This window comes from Anolis sagrei, chromosome Y, assembly GCF_037176765.1.
Source record: "Anolis sagrei isolate rAnoSag1 chromosome Y, rAnoSag1.mat, whole genome shotgun sequence".
Taxonomy (NCBI): domain Eukaryota; kingdom Metazoa; phylum Chordata; class Lepidosauria; order Squamata; family Dactyloidae; genus Anolis; species Anolis sagrei.
The window spans coordinates 14149836-14177390 of record NC_090035.1 but is presented as its reverse complement, the minus strand read 5'-3'; the positions used below and the strand labels follow the sequence as shown (position 1 = coordinate 14177390).

General features: G+C 43.4%; 1 protein-coding gene across 1 annotated transcript in view; it reads right to left on the bottom strand.

Moving 5' to 3' along the window:
- The window catches only part of LOC132782077 (H(+)/Cl(-) exchange transporter 7), a 36003-nt gene that overhangs the window by 4118 nt on the left and 4330 nt on the right, over window positions 1–27555 (bottom strand). The window contains exons 2-21 of the mRNA XM_067461678.1: window positions 25506–25580; window positions 24043–24114; window positions 23841–23906; window positions 23544–23676; window positions 21292–21401; window positions 18831–18911; window positions 18386–18448; window positions 17292–17375; window positions 17094–17187; window positions 15734–15798; window positions 15503–15619; window positions 14691–14745; window positions 14432–14492; window positions 10663–10801; window positions 9206–9299; window positions 5316–5485; window positions 5028–5079; window positions 3285–3412; window positions 2981–3066; window positions 2095–2227 (exon numbers count right to left, since the gene is read on the bottom strand). Coding sequence (XP_067317779.1) covers window positions 2095–2227; window positions 2981–3066; window positions 3285–3412; window positions 5028–5079; window positions 5316–5485; window positions 9206–9299; window positions 10663–10801; window positions 14432–14492; window positions 14691–14745; window positions 15503–15619; window positions 15734–15798; window positions 17094–17187; window positions 17292–17375; window positions 18386–18448; window positions 18831–18911; window positions 21292–21401; window positions 23544–23676; window positions 23841–23906; window positions 24043–24114; window positions 25506–25580 — 1878 coding nt within the window. The remainder of the gene's footprint in view (window positions 1–2094; window positions 2228–2980; window positions 3067–3284; window positions 3413–5027; window positions 5080–5315; window positions 5486–9205; window positions 9300–10662; window positions 10802–14431; window positions 14493–14690; window positions 14746–15502; window positions 15620–15733; window positions 15799–17093; window positions 17188–17291; window positions 17376–18385; window positions 18449–18830; window positions 18912–21291; window positions 21402–23543; window positions 23677–23840; window positions 23907–24042; window positions 24115–25505; window positions 25581–27555) is intronic.

The window sequence follows — 27555 nt, the reverse complement described above, 5'->3', positions numbered from 1 at the left end:
TGCACAACACCCAAAAGGATTGCTAGGATGTATAAAAAATTTTTTAATTTTAAAAATTTTTTAATTTTTAATTTTAAAGAAGCATTTTTAATCTTTGGTTGATGTTTTGTTTTATTGTATATAGGTTTTGTTTTAATCTGTGTACATACAAAAAAATTAATTATTTTTTAAAAGGTGCATGAGAATTAACACATATACTTCTATTTTCAAAAACCGAAACCCAAAAAAAGTATTTGCTGCTGAATGTGATGCACAGAAGCAAAAAGTGCCCCAAAGGTGCGCATTACAGTTGCTACCTGCTTAGAATTCCTTCTTCAGAAATAAAAGTGTTAGAGTGCCAAAGTTTCCAGCAACAGAAAAGTGCATCTCTGCTGCACAATGAATGCACTTTAACTGCTTTGGTTCAATGCTATGGAGTCATGGGGGATGTAGTTTGACAATGCCTTGAGCCTTCTCTGCCAAAGGATGCTTTGTGGTCATGGTGGTCCACGCTCTCGTTACATCTAGGATAGACTACTGCAACGTACTCTATGTGGGGTTGCCTTTGAAGACTGTTCGGAAGCTTCAAATAGTCCAACAAGCCTTCTCTGCTAAATGATGCTTTGTGGTCACAGTGATCAATGCTCTCATTACACCCAGGATAGACTACTGCAACACACACTACGTGGGTTTGCCTTTGAAGAGTGTTCAGAAACTTCAAATAGTCCAACAAGAGGCAGCCAGGTTAATAACTGGAGAAGGATACAGGGAACACACATCTCCCATGTTACGCTGGCTCCACTGGCTGCCAGTTTGCTATCCGGCACAATTCAAAGTGCTGGCTTTGGCCTATAAAGCCCTAAACAGCCTCAGCCTTGTTTACCTGTCCGAATGCATCTCCCTTTACGAACCACCATGAAGACTAAGATTTTCTGGGGAAGCCCTGCTCTTGGTCCCGCCACCTTCAAGGCGCGTTTGGTGAGGACAAGAGAGGGCCTTCTCAGTGGCTGCCCCTCAGCTATGGAACTCTCTTCCTGGTGAGATTATATCAGCCCCCTCCCTCCTGTCCATCATAAGAAAGGCTGTGGAACCAAGCCTTTGGGGCAATGCAATGAGATAGTTCTTAAGGAACTGACTTTAAAGTGGATATAAGTGATTTTAATGTTTATGTATATTTATGGTTTTATGACCCAGCGTTGAATGTTTGCCGTATATATGTTGTGCTCTGCCCTGAGTCCCCTTCAGGGTGAGAAGGGTGGAATATAAATGTTTCTAATAATAATAATAATCATCATCATCATCATCATCTAGCCAATAATAATAATAATACTATACAGCATATAATAATAATCCAGCATATAATAATAATCCAGCATATAGATCTCATTTGCTGTGACATACTGTGGTTTTATGTCAGTAAAATAATAATAATAATAATAAGAAGAAGAAGAAGAAGAAGCCAATCCATGCATGTATTAATCAGATCTCACTAATAGTAGTAGTAGGAGTAGGAGTATTAATAGTAATAATAAAGGAATCCTGGTCCATGCATTCATTAACAAGGAACAACAACAGCAACAACAAAAATGGAAAGATGGTAAAGACTTAGCTGTGGGACCAAGCCTTTGGGGCAGAGCGATGAGGCAATAATAGGAAACCTACTCCACTGACCGGAGCCAGTATGGTGCCTTGAGATGGTTCTAAGCAGCTGATTTTAAAGTAGATATAATGTGTATATTTATATTTATTTTATGTCTCACCATGGAATGCTTTCCATATATATGTTGTGCTCCACCCTTCGGGGTGAGGAGGGGGGAATATAAATGTTTCAAATAAATAAAAAAATAATTCCCAAACAAACTACAAATCCCAAGAATCCCAGAGCATTGAATCAAAGCAATTAAAGGAGAGATGAGGTCCCTTAAAGGGGAGCTCCTGAAGCTGCTTCCCCTTTGGCTTCGGCTTAGCACTAAGATTTACCGTATTACCTGAATCTAATGTGCTCTCAAATTGTGGAGAGATTATTTAGCCATCAAAAGGTGAACATTAGATTCGAGTAAATAGGATAACTGTTTCCCCCCTTTGCTGACCCCCCAAAACAGGATCTCTTCTCACCTGTTCATGTCCAGGGACGCCTTCGACTACCGGGAAACCGTTGTGATTGGAGGTCCTGTCGCTCAGGACGTCCACGATGGTGCCTACTTTCTCGATCCGTCGCAGGCAAGTGACCGGGGTGCTCATCACTTCTCTATTGGGGGGAGAGGGCAATGTACACATGTGCAGCCCGCCTTCCCACACAAACACATTGGGAGACAGGACCTCTTTGACCCAGGGGGTGGACTCATTCAACCTTCCAGAGCTCAATGGGCTACAAGTCTGAACATGGACAATTTTTCAGTGCAGCTCACAAACATACACATAAACACAAATATAAGCTTTGGACTATATAAGGGAGGGCGAGCACCCCATGGTGTTTTCACCTCACTTTCTGTCCCTATGATTTTGGAAAATATGATTTGTTGTGGAAACACGGATTAGTGAGAAAGCTTCAGTGGAGACCCCTTTCCCCCTGATCATAACTCTTTCAGGAGTGGATTTCCCTTCCGAAGGGGAAATTTCTCTCACTATTTGTTGTCTCAGCCCTGTTCTTAACTAGGAGTCGTTTGTAACTCTTATATACACAGAAAGATAGAAAGGGGCTAATTTTCCAAATGTTGCAATTCCTAGCATTCTTCCTCATTGCTACCTAACAGAGCTGATGGGAGTTGCAGTGTGATAATACTGGGATGATGCCTCCCCTTGCCAATAGCAAACATGAAGGCAACTGAACAATTAGTCCATTGCTAGGAAGAAGGCAAGATAGAGGCAACCATGCTAAGACCCACGAAAGTCCCATGAATGAGGGAATAGGGAGGAGCCAATCCTCCAGGTGTTGCTGTACTACAACTCCCAGCACTATTTTCTTGGAAGGGGTGTGTGCTGATGGAAGTTGTGGTCTCACCTGGCGGTGAAGGAGTGGGAGGTGACAGGGGCCTCCCAATGGAGGAAAGGCACGCTCTGCAGCTGGATGTGCATATCATACAAGCCCTGGAAAGGAAGGGAAAGAAATTCAGTTTCAGAGGAAGAGATGTGGGTGAAACATCTGGAGAGAATGCTTCTGAAACATGGCCAGACAGCCTGGAAAACTCACAGCAACCCAAATTAGAGGCAGTCTTAGTCAAACATCTGTATACTTTTGCCTTAGGCATCAATTAAGTCCATTAACCCTAACCATTTTAATATTTAATGTTTTCTTTGCATCTCACCTCCGCGAAGTAATCCCCCACGATCTTTGCAGTCATCAGGACCAGCATAATGGGGAAGCCGTAGGTGACATTGCCGGTGGCCTCCATCATGATGACTGTCAGGCTCAGCGTCATCCGCACAATGCCCCCTTAAGAGACAAAAGTGGGTTAGGACCTCAAGGGAGTTGGACTAGATGGCCTTTAGGGACCCCAATGAACCCCATGGCTCTCCCAAGGGAAGGGCCTGAAGCTGAGGCTTCCAACTCCAAAAAAGAGAGAGGAGGGGACTAAGTTTATTTACAGTATTTATTTATTTTTATCCTGCCCTTCTCACCCCACAGGGGATTCAGAGCAGCTTACAGAATACACACACAGAGCAAACATTCAATGCCGATTATATATTTAACAAGGACAGACACACAGCAGAGGTAAAGGCTGTTTTTCTGGCATCTTGGAGGCTGTGCTCAATTCCGGCCACAAGGGGTTGCTGTTGCTTCATTTTCCATGCCGAAGAACTTTCCTCCGATGAATCGATGTTCTTAAGGGTGCTTTTATTACCATCTGCTAAAAGCAGTACCTATTTTAGGTTAGGTAAAGGTTTTCCCCTGACGTGAAGTCCAGTTGTGTCCTATTCTGTTGGTTGGTACTCATCTCCATTTGTACGCCAAAGAGCCAGTGTTGTCCATAGACACCTCCAAGGTCATGTGGCCAGCATGACTGCATGGAGCGCCATTACCTTCCTGCCGGAGCAGTACCTATTGACCTACTCACATTTGAATGTTTTCGAACTGCTAGGTTGGTAGAAGGTGGGGCTAACAGTGGGAGCTCACACTGCTCCCCGGATTCAAACAAGTTCAGCAGCTCAGCGGTTTAACCTGCTGTTTCACCGGGGGCTCCTGGTACCTATTTTATCTACTCACATTTCTTCTTTCAACCTGCCAGGTGGGCAGGTGAGCTGAGGCTAACGGCGGGAGCTCACCCCAACTTGGGCTCGAAATGCTAACCTTTCGATCGGCAGAATTTTTCTGCAACACAGCAGTTTAGCCTGCGGTGCTAAGACTGGTTTAACCTGCTGTGCTAAGTTGTGGTTTCCTCCATCAAGGACTGGACTAGATGTCCCTTAGGGGACCCTTTCACCTCCATAATATTAATATATTAAGTTTTGACATTCAAAACTCACACACACTACATCTATCCTTTCCTGTTTTGAAATACAGAATGGAAATAGAGATCTGCTAGAAATAAAGGAAGGGAATACGCTGGTAATAGAAATACGCTGGAAATATAGGAAGGAAATAGATATGCTGGACATTTAGGGTGGAACTATAGAACCAGATGGGGAAATATAGATGATGAAGAAAATAGGAGCCCCCGGCGGTGCAATGGGTCAAACCCTTGTGCTGGCAAGACTGCTGACAGACAGGTACGAATCTGGGGAGAGCGGGTTGAGCTCCCTCTGTCAGCTCCAGCTCCCCATGCAGGAACATGAGATAAGCCTCCCACAAAGATGGTAAAACATCAAACATCCAGGCATCCCCTGGGCAACGTCCTTGCAGACAGTCAATTATCTTACACCAGAAGCGACTTGCAGTTTCTCAAGTCACTCTTGACATATACATACACATAAAAAAGGAGATGCTAGTACAGAGCCCCTATATCTTAAACCTGCTCAATGTTGTCTAAATGCACAAGCCCCCCTCCTCAGCCTTTTCTGCTTCCCATCAACCCTTTGAACTCCCCTTCAACAAAGAACCCCTCACTCACCCAGCTGCGCTGCAGCTCCCATCAGGGCGTATTTCCCAGGATCGGCCCAAATCTGGAAAGTCCAAGATGGGAGAGGGGGCGTTATAAGACTCCTTGAGCCATGGCAGTTAAACTACATAATATCTGCAGCAGAGATGCAACTCAGTAGGGGACATAGATCTCCGACCTTGCCGACTAGGACCAGGACTTCCATTCCATTTCCTGGAAAAGGCTGGAAAAGCCAGGTGGGACCCTGATCCCAAAGCCCCCCCCCAAAAAAAAGCCCCCTCCCTGCCCCAAATGCCTCACCCATCCGCTGTTGATGTAGGAGAGGGAGATGCCAAAAAGCCGGCCCCAGGCAGCCCCGATGAGCAGGGAGGGGATGAAGACACCGGCCGAGACGGTCAGCCCGTAGGTCCAGCAGGCCAGGAAGAAGTACACCAGGGTGAACATGCCCAGTGTCATGGGGTCATAAGTCCCTGGAAAAGAGAGATAAGTCCAATGGGACTGTCAATTGCTGGCCCTAGCGTGAACCTCTGTTGAGTGACCACTAGGGGGTAGCTGTGCTTTCTCTCCATGCTGCTGTGTGCATTACTTATAACAACAACACTACACAACACAATTTTTGTCCCTGTTTTATAAATGTCATTTACTGATTGGCTCTATCATAAAACATGGGGAAATTGCATTAAACACAATTAAAATGGAAATAGAACACTTTCAAACCAAAAACAGAACATTTTTCAAATTTTGTTACATAGTGTAATAATAATTTTATTTCTTGCACGCCTCTCCTTGTGGCTCAAGGTGGGTCACTGTGCAGTCTGAACACACAAACATTGCAAAAAATATATATCTAAAAACATACATAAAGAAATGTATTTCTATAAAAGATATGTAGGTTTTGGCATGAAGCTGGCACCAGAAAGTGTGAATATATTGTTGTTGTTATATTGATTTATATCCTGCTTTAATTTCTAGACTAGCATATAAACCTAATTTCTCCCCCTCCACTTCCATTTCTCTTCCTTCTTTCCCTTTCTTTCCCCTCTTTTTCTCTTTCCTTCCCTCTCTCTCTTTTTTCTTTCTCTTTTTCCTTCCTTCCTTCCTTTCTTTCCCTTTCCTTCCTTCCTTCCCTCCCTCCCCTTCCTTCTTTTTCCTCTTTTCTTCCCTCCCTTTCTCTTTTTCTCTTTCCTTCCCTTTCTATTCTTCTTTTTGTTTTTTCTTTTCTTCTTTCCATCCTTCTTTCCCTCCCTTTCCCTTTTTTTCCTTCTCAATTTCCTTCCTTCCCTTCCTCCTCTTTCATTCTTTTTCTATTTCTCTTTCTTTCTTTCCTTCCTTCCCTCCCTCCTTCCCTCCCCTTCCTCCCCTTTCCTTCTTTTTCTCTTTCTCTCTTTTCTTCCCTCCCTTTTTTCTTTTTCCTACTTTCTCTTTCCTTCCTTTTCTCTTCTCTTCTTCCTTCCTTCCTTCCCTTCTTTTCCTGTCACACTTTCCTTCCCTCCTTCCTTCATTCTCTCTCTCCTTTCCTTCTTTTTCTCTTTCTCTCTTTCCTTCACTTTCTCTTTTTCTCTTACCTTCCTTCTCTTTCCCTTCTTTTCTCTTTTTTCTCTTTTTCCTTCCTTCCCTCCCTCCTTCCTTCCCACCCTTTCCCTTCTTTTCCTGTCACACTTTCCTGCCTTCCTTCCTTTCCTCCCTCCTCTTTCCTTCTTTTTCTCTTTCTCTTTCCTTCCATCCCTTTCTCTTTCTCTCTTTCCTTCCCTCCCTTTCTCTTTTTCTCCTCCCTTCCTTTTATTTCCCTTCTTTCCCTTCTTTCCTCTTTTTTTATTCCTTCCTATCCTTTCCGTCCTTTTCCTCTGTCTCACTTTCCTTCCCTCTCTCCCCTTTCCTTTTCTCTTTCCTTCCCTTTCTCTTTTTCTCCTTCCTTCCTTCCTTCCTTCCTTCCTTCCTTCCTTCCTTCCTTCCTTCCTTCCTTCCCCTCCTACACATGCCATCTTTTCTTCCCAGTGACATCACAGAGGGCCACTTCACCTAGCAACAGCCTTTGTGGTACAAACAGGCAGACATACATACATACATACATACATACATACATACATATATGCATGCATAAAAGACAATACCATTTAAAATCCACAACATACCAACATTAAAATAAAATGGATGGCCCACAGAGGGGGGGGGGGAGGTTGTCATATCAATAGGTGTGGAATTGGAAAGACTCCTGGAAGCGTCTTTCCAATTCCAAACCTCCCACTCCTAAGTGAGAAACCAGCAAGCCCCATAAAAATTCTTTTGAGCGAAGAGCTTCCCAGAAGCAACTGGGGCATTCAGTCGTCGGATGGGAAATGCATCCCAGACTGAGTCCAGTGGGGATTTGGGAAATCAGATCCTATTCTTCTGTTCATCCTTTTGCTTTAAGGGCATCAGGTAAAGCCTTTAAGAAGAAGAAGAGAAGAGTCAAAGACTGGAGGAGGGCCCTCAGGAATGCAAGGTTCAGGCCCAGAAACATGGAGGGGGGGGGCAATGGGCTTTGCTCAGTTCGGGAGTGGATTAGGAATGAAGAAAGAAATGCAGGCAATAGTCTGCCTCTTGTACAAACAGAAAGGAGGAAATGGAGCTGCGAGGTCCATTTGAGGGCCCTGTATCCCAGCATTTGGGAAATGGTTATCTGATATGAACACAGCTGGCTTACTCTTCTCCCCGGCTTTCAAATGCAAAGCTTTCCCAGGGATTTGACATACAATTTAATCCTATTTTCGTTGCATTTTTCCAAGCCATTTTAAAACAAACCCACATAAGCTTTTACTTATATCATAGACTCTCAATGAAGCCATGGTGATGGATGGACAGAAGTAGCAGGCAGATGATAGGTAGATACACAGACAGACAGACAGACAGCTATGTTAGGGTAGGCTGCTGTGTTATTAAATGTCCCAAAAACCTCCAGGGTCCTTTTATCCCAGTGGTTGATTTTGTCATTTGGGAGCTGTAGTTGCTGGGATTTATAGTTCACCTACAATCAAAGAGCATTCTGAACTCCACCAATGATGGAATTGAACCAACCTTGAACTCCCGTGACCAAGAGAAAATACTGGAATGGTTTGGTGGGTATTGACCTTGAGCTTTGGAGTTGTAGTTCACCTTCACCCAGAGAGCACTGTGGATGGATCTGAGCCAATCCTGGCACAAATACTCAATATGCTCTAATGTGAACACTGGTGGACTTTGGGGAAAAAAGACCGTGACATTTGGGAGTTGTAGTTGCTGGGATTTATAGATTTATCACCTACAATCAAAGAGCATTATGAACCCCACCAATGACAGAATGGGGCCAAACTTCACACAGAGAACCTCCATGACCAACAGAAAATACTGTGTTTTCTGATGGTCTTTGGCGACTCCTCTAACACCCCTTCATTACCTGCCCAGGGTCCCGACCCCCAGGTTGAGAAACACTGTTTTATCCAATCAAACGCTGGAGGAAAGGAGATCGTTCAACGTGTTTATTTGATCAAATCATCCTGCTGGGTGAACAGAGAAAAGTGCCACACAAAACTGGGACGCAACTCAGCTTTATAGCCAATACCTTGAGCATGCACACATCAGGCTATTTTCTCTCATTTATGCCTCATCTCTATCTCTTTCTTTGTTTCCTTCTGGTGTCAAATTTTATCAGTACTCCTCAGCAGCCGATCCCCCCCCCCCCCCCCCACACACACCTACTTGTTACTAGGCATTTCCTTTTTGAACGTTCCCCTTGTCTGAACTCCCCATTTGGCTAGTAATTTTCTACTCCAACTGTCCCTAGCCCTGGCTGGTAGTTTCCCTCTCCAAGCTCTAGTCCCTTCAGATAGATGAGTCAGTCAGACAGACAGGCACATAAGGCAGGAGATAGATGGATGGATGGATGGATGGATGGATAGATAGACAGACAGATGCAGTAGGCAGATGATAGATTGATTGACAGAGATAGGGCAGGTAAATGGAAGGTTGAATAATAGGTAGATGGGACAGGCAGGCAGGCAGGCAGGCAGATAGATAGATAGATAGATAGATAGATAGATAGATAGATAGATAGATAGATAGATAGGATGGGTGGATGCCGGATAGACATAGTATCTGGTTGCTTGAGAATTCCTCTTAAACATATACACTATCTCATAGAATAAGCTGCACAGAGACAGGAAGGAAGGGCTGACCTGCAGGGTCATGGAAGAGCCGGACGACGCTCTTTTCAGGAGTGTTGAAGAAGGCGGCCGCCATGGCATTGTATTCACCATCGGGACAGAAGAGCTGAAGGGGAACAGAATCAGAACGAGTCATACCATTATTCTGTTTAATGAATGCACAAATAATTCTTATTTCCAGGAGATTTCCACCCTGGCTGGTCCTATGTTAGAGTTCAACCACATCCTTATATAGTCCATAGTCCTCATCAAGGAGACAGATAGGCAGCAAACAAGATTACGCAAGAGGCCTTCTCCATTATCCTCCCTGAATGTCTGTTGCTTTGCCCTAAGTCTTCGCATGAGAGTTGAATGCAAAATGTAGTCTTTTGAGTTTTTCCTTGCATTTGACTTTAAGATGGAAATGGAGATTAAAACCAAATCTCTAGTTATACTTTGTAAAATAGTTTAGACCCTAACTTAGTAAAATAGCTTAGACCGGGCAGTGGCACAACTGGTTAGGAGTCAGCTGCATTAAATCACTACTGTCTGAAAGGTCATGAGTTTGAAGCCAGTCCAGGTCAGAGTAAGCTCCCAACCATTAGTCTAGCTTGTGGTTGACCTTTGCAGCCCAAAATTCAGTTGCATCTGTCAAGTAGGAAATTTAGGTACCGCTTTATGCGGGGAGGCGAATTTAACTACTTTATGACACCATAAAAATCTCCAGCTATGTGCAAAAGAATAAGGAAGTACTCCATGGGTGTCACAAGTGTACGGTGAAGCGGCAGCTCCCCTGGAATTCAAGAATACCTTCATGAAGCTGGAATGTTAAATAGCCTCTGTGTGTCTGTCTATATATGTTGTGTGTCTATGGCATTGAATGTTTGCCATGTGTATGTGCATTGTAATCCACCCTGAGTCCCTTGCGGGGTGAGAAGGGCAGAACATAAATGCTGTAAATAAACAATAAATTGAGAAAATGTACCTTTGGGAACTTTAAGGTAAACGCTCTTGCTTAAGACTGAGAATCCTTCAGCCAGACTGCTGCGTGAGTTACTTTGCTGTGCGAAGCTTTGCTTTTGCCTGTTACTGTCTTTACTCAAATCTAATGTTCACTTTTTTGGCTAAATGAACTTTCCCAAAATTAGGATGAGCATTAGATTAACATAATATGATAAAATTAGAAAAGGAAGAGGCCTGAGGCTGTTAGGAATCGTGGGAGTTGGAGTCCAAAACACTTGGAGGGCCCGAGTTTGCCCATTCCTGAACTATTAGCATACAGTCAATGTAAGGAGCATATTTTGTGCCAAATTACAAAGAATGCCCTTTTTGTACCTGCACATTACATTTGGTAGGAAATCCTTTTTTTTTTTTTTTTTTTTGGTTTTAGGGTTTTGGAAATTGAGTTGCGTATTAAATTCAATGGCACACTGGACTCGAGTCAATATGGGATTTCCACAAAAACACCGTAGGTCTCAGTGGCTTTCTACCTGGAGCGGGTAGGCCATGCTGTCGCCTTGCAGAGGCTGGCAGTCACTGGAGGTGTAGATCATGACAAAAGCCACGGCTGCCGTCACTGCCCCCACCAGCACTGCCTCGATCACCTGCAGCACCGGGCGGTGGATGTACCTGCGGAGAAAGACACCAAGGGTCATCCTGCAAACAGGGGAAACTGAGGCACGGCAGGGTAGGTGGTGGGGTGGGGTGTCTGCATATCACTCTGTCTTGACAAGGTTATTGTGCATTTGCAAAAGGAAGCAAACAACTGGCCAAAATGGGAAACCGAGGCACAGGAGGGTTCCGTATAGCATTCATCTAAAGAAGTATGTGTATCTATATGTGTGTGTGTGTGTGTGTATAAGTAAATAAAAGTATGTATGTATCTATCTGTTGCGGTTCAGCCAACTGATGGAGATGAGGGGATTGTTATTCCAGAGCCTGGGAGAGTGGATGGGTTTTTCAATGAGGGAAATGAGGGGAGTTTAGATCCTGTCTGTGAGAATGGGCTTGAAAGTGAAACTGCTTCAGAGTCCAGTAGACAGGGAGATGCAGCAGCTGAAGACTTTTCGTCTAGTCATAGCAACTCCAGATAAGGAATTGGATGGATGAGAAAGTTCACCCAAAAACAGGAATCTTAGGCTTCATCTTAAGGAAGAAGCAAGCAAAGTAAGGAGGTTGCAGAGACTCTGTGAGAATCAACAGTGTGAGAAATATCACAAGCAAGGGAGTTAAGGTCACAGATATGACTTCATGGCTTGTGGTCCTTAAATCAGAGAATTGTTTCCTTTAGAATTCAGATCAGGCAACGCTGCATTACAGTGGGGATCTCGAGTCTCATTTCAAATTCATGTTTTAGTCTAAGATCTTGGGAGTTCTGATTCATGTTTTTAAGAAATCCCTATAGTCTTGGTTTTGGATTCATATTTATGTTTTGACTCTTGTTTCCCTGGATTTATGCTCATGTTTTGATTTTGGTTTTTTCCTGTACCTTGTTTCATGGAACAGATTTGGACTATTTGGATTATTGCCTTTGGAATGTTTTTTTTCCTATTCCCAGTTTGGTTTGGCTATTTACTTGTTGACTGCTTTTCCCTACTACCTATTGTATTTTGCCTATCTTATTTCCTATACTGATTTTTTTTTCTTTTTATATGTGCTTTTATCAATAAACTACTACTACTTTGGGATTCCTGGTTGGTGTTGAGTGCAAGGTGAATTCTGGCTGGTGTGCAGCACTTTATATAGTTTTCAAAATTTTTATTGTTCATTGTTTTTATTATTTTAAATGTACTGTAATGTTTCTTTTTTGCTTTTTATCAATGTATGTATTTTATATATGGCATCGAATTGTGCCAACTCTGTACGCCGCCCTAAGTTGCCTTTGGGCTGATATGGGCGGGATAGAAATAGCGTAAATAAATAAATATTTTCCAAAATGGTTCCCACTGCCACTCAATTCAAAATGGCTGGAAACTGGTGGACCAGTTGGAAATTGCCTATTGGATTAGAAAGGCCTTTTTGTAGCTAGGATATTAAGATCATCTGGGGAGGGCCTGCACTCGGTCCCACCTGCAACACACGCGCACCTGGCGGGGACAAGAGACAGGGCCTTCTCAGTGGTGGCCCCTCGGCTGTGGAACGCCCTTCCTACAGATATTAGATCGGCCCCCTCCCTATTGCCATTTCGGAGGAAAGTGAAGACGTGGTTGTTCGAGCAGGCATTTGAATAGGCAGTGTAATGAATATAGGAATACGGAACAATGGATGATGAGATTGGATCTTGATTCTACTTATGAGACGCTAATGAGATGTTATAGTTATGTTTGATTGTTTATTATGTTATTGTTTTAATTGGTTTTTTAATTGTTTTATGATGTTTAGCACTGGTTTTGAAAAATTGTGCATTTTGAAAAAAACATACAACCAAGGAAAAGGACCCTGTGTCTTTATTTTGAAATGTTCCTGTCTGGCCGTTTTCCGGACGAAGTGGGTGGCTGCAGACCTGGCCAATTGGTCTTCTTCCTGTGAAAGCAATCCCAGCTTTGCAACAACTCAGAGAACTGCAAAACGGAGGGATGAGTCTTATTGGGGGGGGGGGGGGGGGGGAAGCTGAACAGAGAGACCCAAAGTGATCTCACAGATTTCTGGCTCAGAAAAAGACCGTGAAGGAATGACCGTTCTCTCCAAATACAGCTCTTTCCCTTGACCATATTATTGGGCCCTTGGGATGGACATGGCTGCCCTCCTGGTTTCGGAGACAATATAATATAATATAATATAATAATACAATATAATAATAATAATAATAATATAATATAAATAATAATAATAACCACACAATCATTACTCGCCTCTCCTTGCAATATGAACATATAAAGTATATAATATATATAATATTATAATAATATATAATGTATAAAATGCATAATAATAACAACGGGTTGTTGTAGGATTTTTTGGGCTATATGGCCATGTTCTAGAGGCATTCTCTCCTGACGTTTCGCCTGCACCTATGGCAAGTATCCTCAGAGGTAGTGAGGAGGCCTCTGCTCAATAACCTCACTACCTCTGAGGATACTTGCCATAGATGCAGGCGGAACGTCAGGAGAGAATGCCTCCAGAACATGGCCATATAGCCCGAAAAAACCTACAACAACCCAGTGATTCTGGCCATGAAAGTCTTCGACAATATAATAATAACATTTATTACTGACTTCTCCTTGCGGGATGAACATATAAAGTGTATAATATATATAATATATAATGTTTAAAATACATAATAATAATAATTACAACAACATTCATTACCCACTTCTTGCAGGATGAAATAACAAAGAAAGTGTAAACATCTATCTACCAAAATACAGAGGCAAACTGAAATATATTGCTATTTCGGTTCACAGCCACAGATATACCTTCGGTGGATTTATCCTTTTTCTCTCCTCTAAACCCATCCACTGTGGTTGCTAGCGCTGCACTCATTCTGTGGCAGTGAGTTCCACAGTTTAACTATCCTATTGTATGTTAATGTTTCAGCAAGGTTGAGCAATGAGAACTCTTTTCTTGGAGGCCTCTGCTCAATGAAACTGTCTTGCCTCCTACGTTCCCTCAATTACTTATACAGTGGGCCCTCCGTATCCACAGATTCCACTTCCATGGAGGCCACCACAAATGGCTGAATAGAACCATGTAAAAAAAAATTGACAAATGTTCTGTTCTTGGTGTAAAAGTGCTATTTCCATTTAATTGTGTGGTCCTTAGTGTAGCGGGTTAAATCGCTAAGCTGCTGAACTTGCTGACTGAAAGGTGGTGGTTCGAATCCAGGGAGCAGGGTGAGCTCCCACTGTTAACCCCAGCTTCTGCCAACATAACAGTTCGAAAACATGCAAATGTGAGTAGATCAATAGGTACCACCTTGGTGGGAAAGTAATGGCACTCTATGCAGTCATGCTGGTAGCATGACCTTGGAGGTGTCTACGGACAACGCCGGCTCTTCGGCTTAGAAATGGAGATGGGCACCAACCCAAAGAGTCAGGCACAACAGGATTTAATGTCAGGGGAAAACCTTGACCTTCATTTACTTTGAAAGGAGTTTGTCTACTCCAGAAACTTTGTTTTTGTGGCTGACACAAACTATATTGAATTGGTTGAGACTCAATGAGATATTCATTGAGAAGCTATAGTCTAATAATAGTCAAAATAATATTTTTGGTGCTACTTTTGCCGCTGGACGACCGCTCTCTGTCTGGGTTCTCCTACCTGATCCGGAACATGGTCAGCCAGTAGTTCAAGGCATTGAACATGGCCCCAACAATGCCGCCTGTTCCCGAGAAGAAAGAAAAGAGCCGAGTTCAAGGGAGGAACAGGAGATTCCAGGCCAAACAGAGGGAGAGCTTCAAGGCTGGACCCCTTTGGAGGAATGGCCACCCCATTAACATCCCCTGCCCATCTTCTGTCTTTGGCCACTCCCTTTGGCTGACGGGGACCCTGACAGTGATTCCAAGGCGGGGTTCCTTACCCACGACGCCCATGAAGATGAAAATTGGGATCTCCTGGATGGTGTACCCCATTTTCTGAAACAAAAAGGAAACATGAAAAACAGCAAGACCAAGGGGATCTCACAGCCCCATTGAATAAAACCAGACAAAGGACCTTGTAATGCAACCAAAGGGATCAGACAAAGACCTCTCTGGGAGGGAATTGGTTCATTTATTTAAAGCAGTGGTTCCCAACCTCTTTTTTGACCAGGGACCACTTGACCAGGGATCACTTTGACCAGTGACCACTCTCCAACATTAGTACCAACAAGGTTACAAATCAGTTTTTGGAAAATGATAAAAGAATGCAAACATTTTCTGGATTTTCAGACTGTTACGTATAGTCTGTGTGTTTTCATAAATTGCTAACATTTCAATGGCCCTTTAATGGGATGAATGGCTAAATGCTTTAAATGGATTGTCCTCCGCACTGTTTTAGATGTTCCGTTCGGTTTGTGTTGTGAGTCATTTGGAATCTCAATCAGTAGAAAAGCAGGGTATAAATCATACAAGAAAGAAAGAAAGAGAACAGAGGAAAGGAATGAGGAAAGGAATGAGGGAGGGAAGGAAGGAACGATTTAAGAAGAGGGGAAAGGAGGAGGGAAGCAAGGAAGGAAACAAGGAAGGGCACAAAAGAGGAATGGAGGAAGGAAAAAAAGAAGAGGGAATAAAGGAAAAGGGGAGGGAGGGAGGAGAAGATGGTAAGAAGGAAGGATGATAGGAATGGAGGAAAGAAAGGAGGGGAAAGTGGAAGGAACGAGGGAAGGAAGGAAAAGATGAGCAAGGCCTTTACCTCTGAATCGAACTGTCCGAAGTTGATGAGTCCGGGGCTGGAGAGATCGGAGGGGTTCCCTTTGTAGATGCTGAGGATGGTGTTCAAGGTGAAGGTGGAGATCATGGAGGCAAAGAACTGGGGAAGAAGGAAGAGGAACCAGAAAGGCAGACGGACTTCCTCAAAGCCAGTTCTCAATAGACCCAGTCCTCTCTGCCACTCTCAATGGCACCCCCAAAAGTTCCCACTCACAATCCTCCATGTCAGGAACTGGTTCCAGAAGGACGCACCTTCCTCCAAGCTGAAGAGCACACCACCTTGTCAGAGGGAAGAATGGAAGCCAATCAACAACACCAAGAAAGGGCAGGTCAAATACACCATGTAACAAAATGTAAATAATTTTCTGTTCCTGGTTTGAAAGTGTTATTTCCTATTTAATTGTGCGGCCTTTACTTTGAAAGTTTCTACTGCAGAAACTTGTTTTTGTGGCTGTCACAGACTGTATTGAATTAGTTGAGACTCTATGAGATAATTCGTTAAAAAAATATAGCAAAATGTGCTGCAGGATGTGCTGCAAAAACAAAGTTTTGGCAGTTTAATAAACTTTTTCCATGTTTTTATGATAGAACCAATTATGACATGACATTAATAACCCAGGAACAAAAACTGTGTTACATAGTGTGATCAAGTGCCTTTTGGAGACAGCCCAATACAACCCTTTGGACTTTCCAGGTCTTCCCTGGACTTTGCCAAGACCTGAATCCAGGATCTGCAATAACGAATAGGGAGCCAAGTCCTTTGTCTCTAGGTTCTTGTGGGTTTTTTTCGGGCTGTAGGGCCATGTTCTAGAGGCATTTCTCCTGACGTTTCGCCTGCATCTATGGCAAGCATCCTCAGAGGCGAAACGTCAGGAGAAATGCCTCTAGAACATTGCCCTATAGCCCGAAAAAAACCCACAAGAACCTAGTGATTTCAGCCATGAAAGCCTTCAACAATACATTCCTTTGTCTCTCTTAAGGGCCTCTGATCCATATGGATTCCATGGCAGCAGGCATTTCATGAGAACCAGCCCTATTGAAGACACCGGAGGAGTGGCTTTCACAGACTCTTAGAGTTGGAAGAGACCTCATGGGCCATCCAGTCCAACCCCATTCTGCCAAGAAGCAGGAATATTGCATTCAAAGCACCCCCGACAGATGGCTATCCAGCCTCTGTTTAAAAGTTTCCAAAAAAGGAGTCTCCACCACACTCCGGGGCAGAGAGTTCCACTGCTGAATAGCTCTCAGTCAGGAAGTTCTTCCTCATGTTCCTTTCTTGAAGTTTGAAGCCATTGTTCCACGTTGTAGTCTCCAGGGCAGCAGAAAACAAGTTCGCTCCCTCCTCCCTATGACTACCTCCTATAAATTTATATATGGCTATCATGTCTCCTCTCAGCCTTCTCTTCTTCAGGCCAAACATGCCCAGCTCTTTAAGCCGCTCCTCATAGGACTTGTTCTCCAGACCCTTGATCATTTTACTCGCCCTCCTCTGGACACATTCCAGCTTGCCAATATCTCTTTCACTGGACTGTAGCTCCCAGAATCCCCTGGGCAGAGAAAGAGGGGCGCTTTACCCACTGGGGCCCCAAAGGCGGCTGAGACACCAGCAGCTGCTCCGGCAGAGACGAAATCCCGCTTCTCCGTATCTCTCCGGAAGTATTCGAAAATCTAGAAGAGAAAGGGGGACCCATGGAACCTTTGGAGGCGAACCCACAAAGCCCAGGCAGAGGGAATCTGTCCCATTTTGGGAAGGGGCCCCCCAATCTGCTAACCTTGAAGTCTCTCTTTAAGGAAGTGGACCGTCCCTGGGAAATTCCCGCCGCAATGACTGCACCGGAGTGAATCATGGGGCCTTCCTGGAAACAGGAGAAGGAGAAGTGAAAAACCTCAATTGTTGTGAGAGATGACAGAAAGCATTTACAGGAAGGTTCTCCAAGTGACAGAGAACACTATCAATAATAATCCTCTGACACTCAGAACAGCATTGATAGCAATTTACCTGTCAATAATGCAAGCTCTGCAATGAGCCCATTTTACTCTACTCAAAGGGCCTCATCACACTAGAGAATGAATCCACTGTAAATCTGGTTGCTGTGTCCTACAGAATTTTGGGATTTGTAGTTTAGGGAGGAGCCTTTAACGGCATCACTAAACTACAAACCCCAGAACTCTGCAGGAGGCAGAAACCAGATTTAAAGTGGATTCATTCTCTAGTGTGATGAAGCATACAAACCAGCAAAGCTGTGATCCCAACCCAGGCCTGTGATTGACATTATGTCCAACTGGGTCATGCACAGTTGATAAAATGATTCTGGACATAACAAAACGTCCCCCATAATGGATTTCAGCTGTTAATTTTAAATGAATACCATTGATGTTTAATTCTATTTTAATGGTGCAAATATTTTTGGATTTTAAATTGTATTGAAATACTTTTAATGTAAGCTGCTTTGAGTCTCCTTTTGTGGGGAGAAAAAAGCGGGATATAAATAAATATAATAATAATTATTAACATCATTATTATTTTATGTTGCCAATTTGGTGCAAATCTAAGGATTCCACAGATATACAAACCAACAGACCTCACAACCTCTGAGGATGCCTGCCATAGACGTGGGCAAAACATCAGGAGAGAATGCTTCTGGAACATGGCCAGACAGGCTGGAAAACTCACAGCAACTTAGTGATTCTGGCCATGAAACCCTTTGACAACACAATCTAAGGATTCCTTGTGTGATAGATGTTGTATCCTAACTTGGGGACCCTTAGAAACAGTTGTTGGGTGGAAAGAATTTCCACTAATATAACTAACAAGGACTTCCAAGAACCCATAACCATAACAAATGACCCTCCTCCGGTCTGTTACCTTCCCGACCGCCAGGCCGCCGACCACTGAGAAAATCACGCCGCAGACCTTGACAACCAGCGTCTGTAAAGGAAGCAGGTCCAGAGGTTCCCTTTCAAAGCCAACACTTCCAAAGCATTTGCAAGACAGAGAAACCCATGCCTGGCCTTTGGGGGCCTTATACAGGCAGTCTCCAAGTGACAAACAAGAGAGGCTCTGCAGGTGTGTTCTTAAGTTGATTTGTTTGTAAGTCAGAACAGGGACATTTTTATGTTTGGATCATATAGGGAAGGGTGAACACCCCTGTGGGGTTTCCTTTGCTGTCTGTGCCCCTGTTCAGAAGATTCCACCCCCCCCCCCCCCCACTTTCTGTCCCTGTGAAAATTGGGATTTTGGAAAACATTGGTTTGTTGTGCAAACAAGGATGGAGGATAAAGCTTCCGTGGAGGCCCCTCTTCCCCCTTACCTTCAGCCGGACCACGTGTGGGATTTTGACTCCATTGAGGTAGCACTTGATTTGGGGGATTCCACTCCCGGCTGCTACCGGCTGCAAAGGTGCAAATAAAAGCATGTGAGTTTCCAGGCTGACCTCTCCTCTCCGGGAGCAGCCAGTAAGGTGCCTCCAAAACAACACTTGTCCCTTCGCACCTTTGATGTTATTACTCAGCTTTAGAGAAGTCCAATCATAAGAAAGGAGTCTTATTTAAGGGCCAGGAAGCTGGACTCTTACAGCATTGCAAAGTACCTCTTATAAACAGACATTTCTCAGTTTTTTACATAGTGTTATAATGACATCTCTCTTATTTTTTAGGGTCAGGACATTTTCCCTTATTAGCTGCCAAGTGTCCCTTGATTGACAGGGATCTACGTTATTTATATGGTTCGAAGGCCTTACCTTAGAGCACTGTTTCTCAACCTGGGGGTCGAGACCCCTTGGGAGGGGTCAGAGGGGTCACCAAAGATCATCAGAAAATAAAACATTTTCTGTTTGTCATAGGGGTTCTGTGTGGTAAGTTTAGCCCATTTCTCACATTGGCGGGGTTCAGAATGCTATTTGATTATAGGTGAGCTATAAATCCCAGCAACTACAACTGTGGCACAGCTGGCTGGGAGTCAGCTGCATTAAGATCACTACTGATTGAAAGGTCATGAGTTCGAAGCCAGCCTAGGTCGGAGTGAGCTTCCGACCAAATCTGTGTAGCTTGTTGTCGACCTTTGCAGCCCGAAAGACAGTTGCATCTGTCAAGTAGGAAATTTAGGTACCATTTTGTGCGGAAGCTAATTTAACTAATTTACAAGGCAATAAAAATCTCCAGCAAGCGTGCGGGGAATGAAGAAGTACTTCATCGGTGTCACGGATGGGCGGTGAAAGCAACAGCTCCCCTGTTGTTGTTGTGGGCTTTCAAATCATTTCAGATTTAGGTTGACCCTGAGCAAGGGCCGGGTAAATGACCTTGGAGGGCCGTATCCGGTCCCCGGGCCTTAGTTTGAGGACCCCTGGTCTATGACATTGGATTTTTGCCATGTATATGTACATTGTAATCCGCCCTGAGTCCCCTGTGGGGTGAGAAGGGCGGAATATAAATACTGTAAATAAATAAATAAATAAATAAAATCAAGGTCTATTTTCCCCAAACTCCACCAGTGTTCACATTTGGGCATATTGAGTATTCATGCCAAGTTTGGTACAGATTCATCATTGTTTGAGCCCACCGTGCTCTCTGGATGTAGGTGAACTACAACTCCAAAACTCAAGGTCAATGCCCTTCCAGTATTTTCTGTTGGTCATAGGTGTTCTGTGTGCCAAGTTTGGTTCAATTCCATCGTTGGTGGAGTTCAGAATGCTTTTTTATTATAGGTTAACTTTAAATCCCAGCAACTACAACTCCCAAATGACAAAATCAATCCCCTCTCCCACCAGTATTCAAATTTGGGCTTATTGCGTATTTGTGCCAAGTTTGGTCCAGTGAATGAAAATACAACCTGCATATCCGATATTGACATCACGATTCATAAAAGTAGCAAAATCAGTTTTGAAGAAACAACTAAAATCATATTACAGTTGGGGTTCACCACAACATGAGGAACTATATTAAAGTCCTGCGGCATTAGGAAGGTTGAGAACCACTGCCTTAGAGGGTTGCCAAGTGCTCCTTATTATACGGGATTTGCATTACTGTAGGGTCACAAAGCAGTCCCTTATTAGCCTATCAATTGCTCCTTATTAGAAAGGGATTTCTCTTATAATGTTAGGATCAGAAAGCTTTCCCTTACAAGGTTGTCAAGTGTGTCTTATTATAAAGGACTTCCTTCACTTGAGGGTCAGATAGCTTTCCATTGTAAGGTTGCCAAATATCCCTTATTGCAAAGGGCTGTCTCTTGTTTGGGGCTTCCTTTCCTACATAATCAGATCAGGATGTCCAAAAAAAATCCCATATTTTGGAGCCCTTCATGGAGAGAGCATAACATTATGCAACAAAATTTGAAAAAAAAATCTGTTCATGGTTTGAAAGTGTTATTTCCTGTTTAATTGTGCAGTCCTTACTTGGAAAATAGTTGTTCTTCTCCAAAAACATATTTTTTGTGGCTGCCACAAACTATATTGTATTGGTTCAAACTCAATGAGATAATTTATTGAAAAAATACAACAAAATGTGGTGCAAGATGTCACTCACGTAAAGACAACTTTTTTGTAGTTTAATAAACTTTTCCCATGTTTTTATGAAAGAACCAATTAGGAAATTAAATTTGAAAGCCAGGGACAAATACTGTAATATGTGTATCTTATAATGTATGAATGGGAACAGAAGGTCAGTTTTGCAGCTAAGTGAACTGAGATCAATGCAGGTTGAGCATCCTTCATCCAAAATGCATTGCACATCCATTGCAAGGGTGGGACAGGAGCAGAATCCAGGGCAGAGGCCTACCTCAACAAAGGCGACAATTGTGGAGCCCATCATCACGAAGCCTGCATTAAGGGTGGCCCAGAGCAGCAGCGCGAAGGACAGGTTCCCCGTCTGGGTGAATTTGTCAATATCTGAACAGAGAGTGGGTCAAGGGAGAGAAGCTCTAGGCACTGAGTATGCATCATTGTGATTATGGTGTTTTGTGGCTCAAATTAGGTTTGACTTGGCCTCTCCTGAGGCTGAGAGTGTGTGACTCTCTCAATAAGTTTCCATGGCAGAGCAGGGATTTGAACTACAGCCGTCCAACCAATCACCTTTCTCAGATGCTGAGAGAGTGTGACTCTCCTAATAGGTTTCTATGGCGCTAACTCCTCTTACGTTATGTTGGAGCCTGCTGCTATGTCCCTCTTTCCTTTATGGCCCCAAAACATCTAGGGTCTCTATCTGATCAGACACTAGGAGCAAGGCAATCATTCAACAGGGTTATTTGGCCAAACCTTCCTGCCGTGTGGAGCAGTAAAGGAAAGTACCACACCATAATAATAATAATAATAATAATAATTATTATTATTATTATTATTATTAGTACAGTGTTCCCTCGCTACTTTGTGGTTCGCTTTAAGCAAACTCGCTGTTTCGCGTATTTTTTATAAATATTAATATAAAATATTTACATTACAACAGGCCTCAGAAAAGGAGGCTAGTGTGCAGCCCCCCATGTCCTGTCACTTTTTTTTGCTCATTCTGTCGGTGGCTCGGGCTGTCCTCCTCCTCGTTCCAGGCAGGGATTCAGCCCACTGGAGGCCCCTGGCAAAGTGGTGGCCTGAGGCGTGGCGGGGAAGGCCTGCCTTCCTGGCCTACTGCTGTCTGCATGGTTCTGGAGGCGGGTAAGGAAGGGCTAGACTGCACATTTGCACTGCTTATACATATGCTAAAATAATGCATAAATATTACAATTAATATAGCATCCCTACTTTGTGGATTATAACTTATCGCGGGTAATCCTGAAACGGAACACCCACGATAAGTGAGGGACCACTGTATTATTATTATTAGTAGTAGTAATAGTAACACGACAAGATTAGTACACAGCAAACAAGATCACTATTCTTTCCAAGTGTCTAGGACTATGTGATGTATTATTTATTTATTTATTTATTTCGTATACTTCTACCCCGCCCTTCTCAACCCCCGAGGGGGGACTGTATTGGTGAATAATGCGGGCAGATCCCAGTAGGATGGCCTTTTGCAGCTGACAGATGGTAATTTTGTCATCGCTGATTGTATTTAAGTGCAGGCCAAGGTCTTGAGGCACTGCACCCAGTGTGCCAATCACCACTGGGACCACCTTGACTGGCTTGTGCCAGAGTCTTTGCAGTTTAGTCTTGGAAGGCACTGAACAGACTGCGCTCTGGCACCACAAGATGCAGAGCCAACCTTAAGAAATGGGGCTACAAAGTGGAATCCTCGACATGCGAATGTGGAGAGGAGCACTGACCACCTGCTGCAATGCCACCTGAGCCCTGCCACATGCACAATGGAGGACCTTCTTGCGGCAAAACCAGAGGCACTCCAAGTGGCCAGATACTTGTCAAAGGACATTTAATCAACTACCAAACTCATAAATTTTGTATTTTGTCTGTTTGCTTTGTTCTGTTAGAAATGTAATATAATTGACTGGTTCCCCTGACACGACAACTAAATAAATAAATAAATAGTCTTTAAATCCTTGTATCGTGTCAGCTTTTCCAGTTCTCTTCAATCCTGCTGTCACCTGGAATTATTATTATTATTATTATTATTATTATTATTATGTTTATTATGTTTATTATTATGTTTATAATTATGTTTATTTATACCCTGCTTTTTTCTCCACAAGGAGACTCAAAGTGGTTTCGTTTTACTGTCAACAACCTTGAGCATGCGCACTCAGGCTATTTCACTCACCCTTCTCTTTCCCTTTCTTCTCTTCCCTTGGTGCCAGCGGTTATCAGGGTCTGTTTTTCCTCAGATTCCCTTTGTTTCTCCCTCTTCTTGCTTGGCATTTCTTTCAACTTTCTCCTAGTAAATTCCCCCCTATTGTGCCTGCTTGTTTCTATGCAAAAACCTTTTAAACTTCCCCTAATCTGAGTTCTCTTTCAGCTGGTAAATTTCCACTTCAAGGTTCCCTTTTGTCTTTCTCCTTCATCTAGGCTGGTATGTTTTTCATAGCTACCTTAAGCCCTAGTTCTCTTTCAGTTGGAAGAAGACTAAAGAATCCGGCCAAAGGATACTGCCCTTGACAACCTTGTACTTCAGCCCGGCGAAGTATTCCACCACGATGTCGATGAAGCAAGCCACTAGGCCAGTCAGGATGCCGATCATGGCACAGATGACCCAGCGCCGGATCTCCACCGTCCGGAAGGCCTGTGCAGATGCAGAAAAGAGGAGTAAAGAGAGCCCTTCAAATTGGGCTGTTGGTTGCCTTTCGAGCCCCACATTCTCTGGGAGACACAAGGTGCAACTACCCTGCGCTTGAACGGACATGGCTCAATGCCTTGAGACCCTGGGAGTTGTAGTTTGGGACTCACCGTGTGGTTGATGCGTTTCTCCTCCTCAAGGAATAGCTGGTTTTCACAGTTGTCATAATCCAAGCTCTGCAGGGAGAGAAGAAGCGGAGCTTTAGTTGTGGATTCCTGTCTGGCGGAATAGGGTGGGCTAGATGAACTTTGGGGTCCCAATTATAAGAAGTCCTAACTTCTTGCTCCCCAAAACCTTCCCTTCCTGTCTCACCTCATACTTGAGAGAGAGTAGCTTCTCACTGTGTGGGATCTCATGGGGAAAGAGCCTTGTGGTATCTGCTTCCTGCAAGAAAGAGACAACTATCGAGTTAGTGAGCCCAGTCACTGAACCCCAAACTTTTTATTTATTTGTCTGTTTCCCAGGGTGCATCTACACTGTAATGAATGCAGCTTGGCACCACTTTAACTGCCATGGTTCCATGTTATGGGATCCTGGGAGCTGTAGTTTGCACTCTTTGGGGGAGAAGACTCAAGATCTATAAAACTACAACTCCCAGGATCCCACTGCATTGAGCCAGGGCCATTCCACAGTGCGGACACACCCATAGATAACTTTACACACACATATACATACATACACAAAAATATATCTATCTATGCATGCAGTTTCAGCCTATTGATGAGATGCTGAGAAGTGTATTTTATTATTTTAATTGTTTATTGTTATTGTTTTTATACAGTTTATACTATATGTAATTGTTTTTTACTGTATTTTATTTTGTGGGGCATTGATTGCCAAATGTAAACCGCCTCAAGTCGCCTCCGGGCTGAGAGGGGCGGTATACAAGCATAGTAAACAAATAAATAAAAAAAATATTTTAATTGCCATGGTTTCGATAGTATGGGATCCTGGGAGTTTTAGTTTGGGAATCTTGAGCAGAGAAGTCTAAACGTCTTGGAAAATTACATCTCCCAGGATACCATAACATTGAAGGCATGGCAATTAAAACAAGGCCAAACACCACGCATTCTAACAGTACAAATCTACCCACAGATGACTTACACACATATATACATATACAAATATATATGTATACATGAATATATAGGCATATTTGAATATATGTGTATGTATGTATGTGTACATGTGTGTGTAGTATATATACACACACATATATATGTATATATGTATGTGCATATATAGGTACATGTCTGTATATATGTATGTGTACATGTGTATGTCTATGTATGTAAACATATATATATACATACATATATACAAATATATATTTATAAATGCATATATATTCCTATGCACCTGTATACACATATATTTGTATATGTATATATGTATGTATGCGCATATATAGGTACATGCATGTGTGTGTATATATATGCATTGTGTGTGTATACATATATGCATATATGTATACAGATATATTCAAATATGCCTATATATTCATGTATACATATATATTTGTATATGTATATATGTATGTAAGAATATATATAAACATGCACATATATGTAATTCAGTACTTCTTCAACTGCCATAGGTCAATGCTATGCAATCCCAAGAATTGTAGTTTGGTACTCTTTGGCAGAGAAAGTCACAGACCGTGTCAAACTACAACTCCCAGGATCCCACAGTCTTGAGCCAGTTCAAGCAGGGTCAACCTGCATTAATTGGCCTCCTTGAAGGACTGGCGTAGCCCCTTGAACCCTTAGACTGACCGGTTCCTGATCATCGCTGAGGTCCACATTGCTCAGGCCTCCGAGCCGTGAAGAGGAGGAGGAGGATGAAGTCAGCTGAAAGGACAGAAAGAGAAAAGAAACATTATACATATGCAGATGCAATGGCGCCTGTCTGGGTTTGACTCAGAATTTTAATGGTGTTCTATCGAAAGGATCGTGTTCTAGGTCTTCCAGTGGTTTCCTAAGGGTTTTTATTTTTATTTCCAGGGAAGAATAATCCTGAGAAGGTGCCTTCCTTTGAGGCTGAGAGAGTGTGACCTGCCCAAGGTTAACCAGTGTGTTTCTTGAGATAGGATTTGAACCCTGGTCTCTAGAGCCATTTGTATGTATTTTCAGAAGCCTTACACCTTCTCTTCTGAGGCCACACCAAACTATAACTCCCAGGATCACACAGTATTTAAGTGGGGCCAAACTGCATTCATTCTGCAGTGTAGACTCACCTGTAGAGATGGGGCAGGGGGAGAAACACAAAGGACTGAATTATTATTATTATTATTATTATTATTATTATTATTATTAGCTGCTTCTCCGCTTCTCAGAGAAGCAGATGGCGGAAACAGAAGAACGGCCTGCCTCAGGGGAGCGTGCTTGCTCCATCCATGTTCAACATCTACACAAATGACCAGCCACTGCCAGAAGGGACAGAGAGTTTCATCTATGCTGATGATCGTGCCATTACTGCTCAAGCAGGGAGCTTTGAGATGGTTTAACAGAAGCTCTCTGAAGCTCTAGGTGCTCTTACTGCCTACTACAGGGAAAACCAGCTGATCCCGAACCCATCTAAAACACAGATATGTTCTTTTCACCTAAAGAACAGACAAGCATCCTGAGGTCTGAGGATTACCTGGGAAGGAATCCCACTGGAGCATTGCAGCACACCCAAATACCTGGGAGTCACTTTGGACCGTGTTCTGACCTACAAGAAGCACTGCCTGAATATCAAGCAAAAGGTGGGTGCTAGAAACAATATCATACGAAAGCTGACTGGCACAACCTGGGGATCACAACCAGACACAGTGAAGACATCTGCCCTTGCGCTATGCTACTCTGCTGCTGAGTAAGCATGCCCAGTGTGGAACACATCTCACCACGCTAAAACAGTGGATGTGGCTCTTAATGAGACATGCTGCATAATCACAGGGTGTCTGCGCCCTACACCACTGGAGAAACTACACTGCTTAGCCGGTATTGCGCCACCTGACATCTGCCGGGAAGTAGCAACCAATAGTGAAAGGACCAATGCAGTGACATCTCCAGGTCATCCGTTGTTTGGGTATCAGCCAGCACGTCAACGACTTAAATCAAGAAATAGTTTTCTAAGATCTACAGAGACACTCGCTGGAACGCCTCAGCAAGTGAGAGTCCAAAAGTGGCAGGTTCAAACCCAGAACCTCAACCAATGGCTGATACCAAATGAGAGATTCCCCCCTGGGCACACAGAGGACTGGGCAACTTGGAAGGTGCTGAACAGACTGCGCTCTGGCACCATGAGATGCAGAGCCAATCTTAAGAAATGGGGCTAAAAAATGGAATCCACGACATGCGAGTGTGGAGAAGAGAAAACCACTGACCACCTGCTGCAATGCACCCTGAGCCCTGCCACATGCACAATGGGGGGCCTTCTTGCAGCAACACCAGAAGCACTCCAAGTGGCCAGATACTGGTCAAAGGACATTTAATCAACTACCAAGTTTGCAAAATTTGTCTTTTGTCTGCCTGTTTGTTTGTTTTGTTAAAAATGTAATACAACTATCTAGTTCAGTGGTTCTCAACCTGAGGTCCCCAGATGTTTTTGGCCTTCAACTCCCAGAAATCCTAACAGCTGGTAAACTGGCTGGGATTTCTGGGAGTTGTAGGCAAAAAACATCTGGGGACCCCAGGTTGAGAACCACTGGTCTAGTTGATCCTGACACCATAAATAAGTAAGCACCTTCTCTTCCTCTTTCAGTCTAAGGGAATTTCTTGATGAATGGCACACAAATTGCACAATACAGCACCAACAAGTCCCTTCTTGCACAAGAGGACCGCT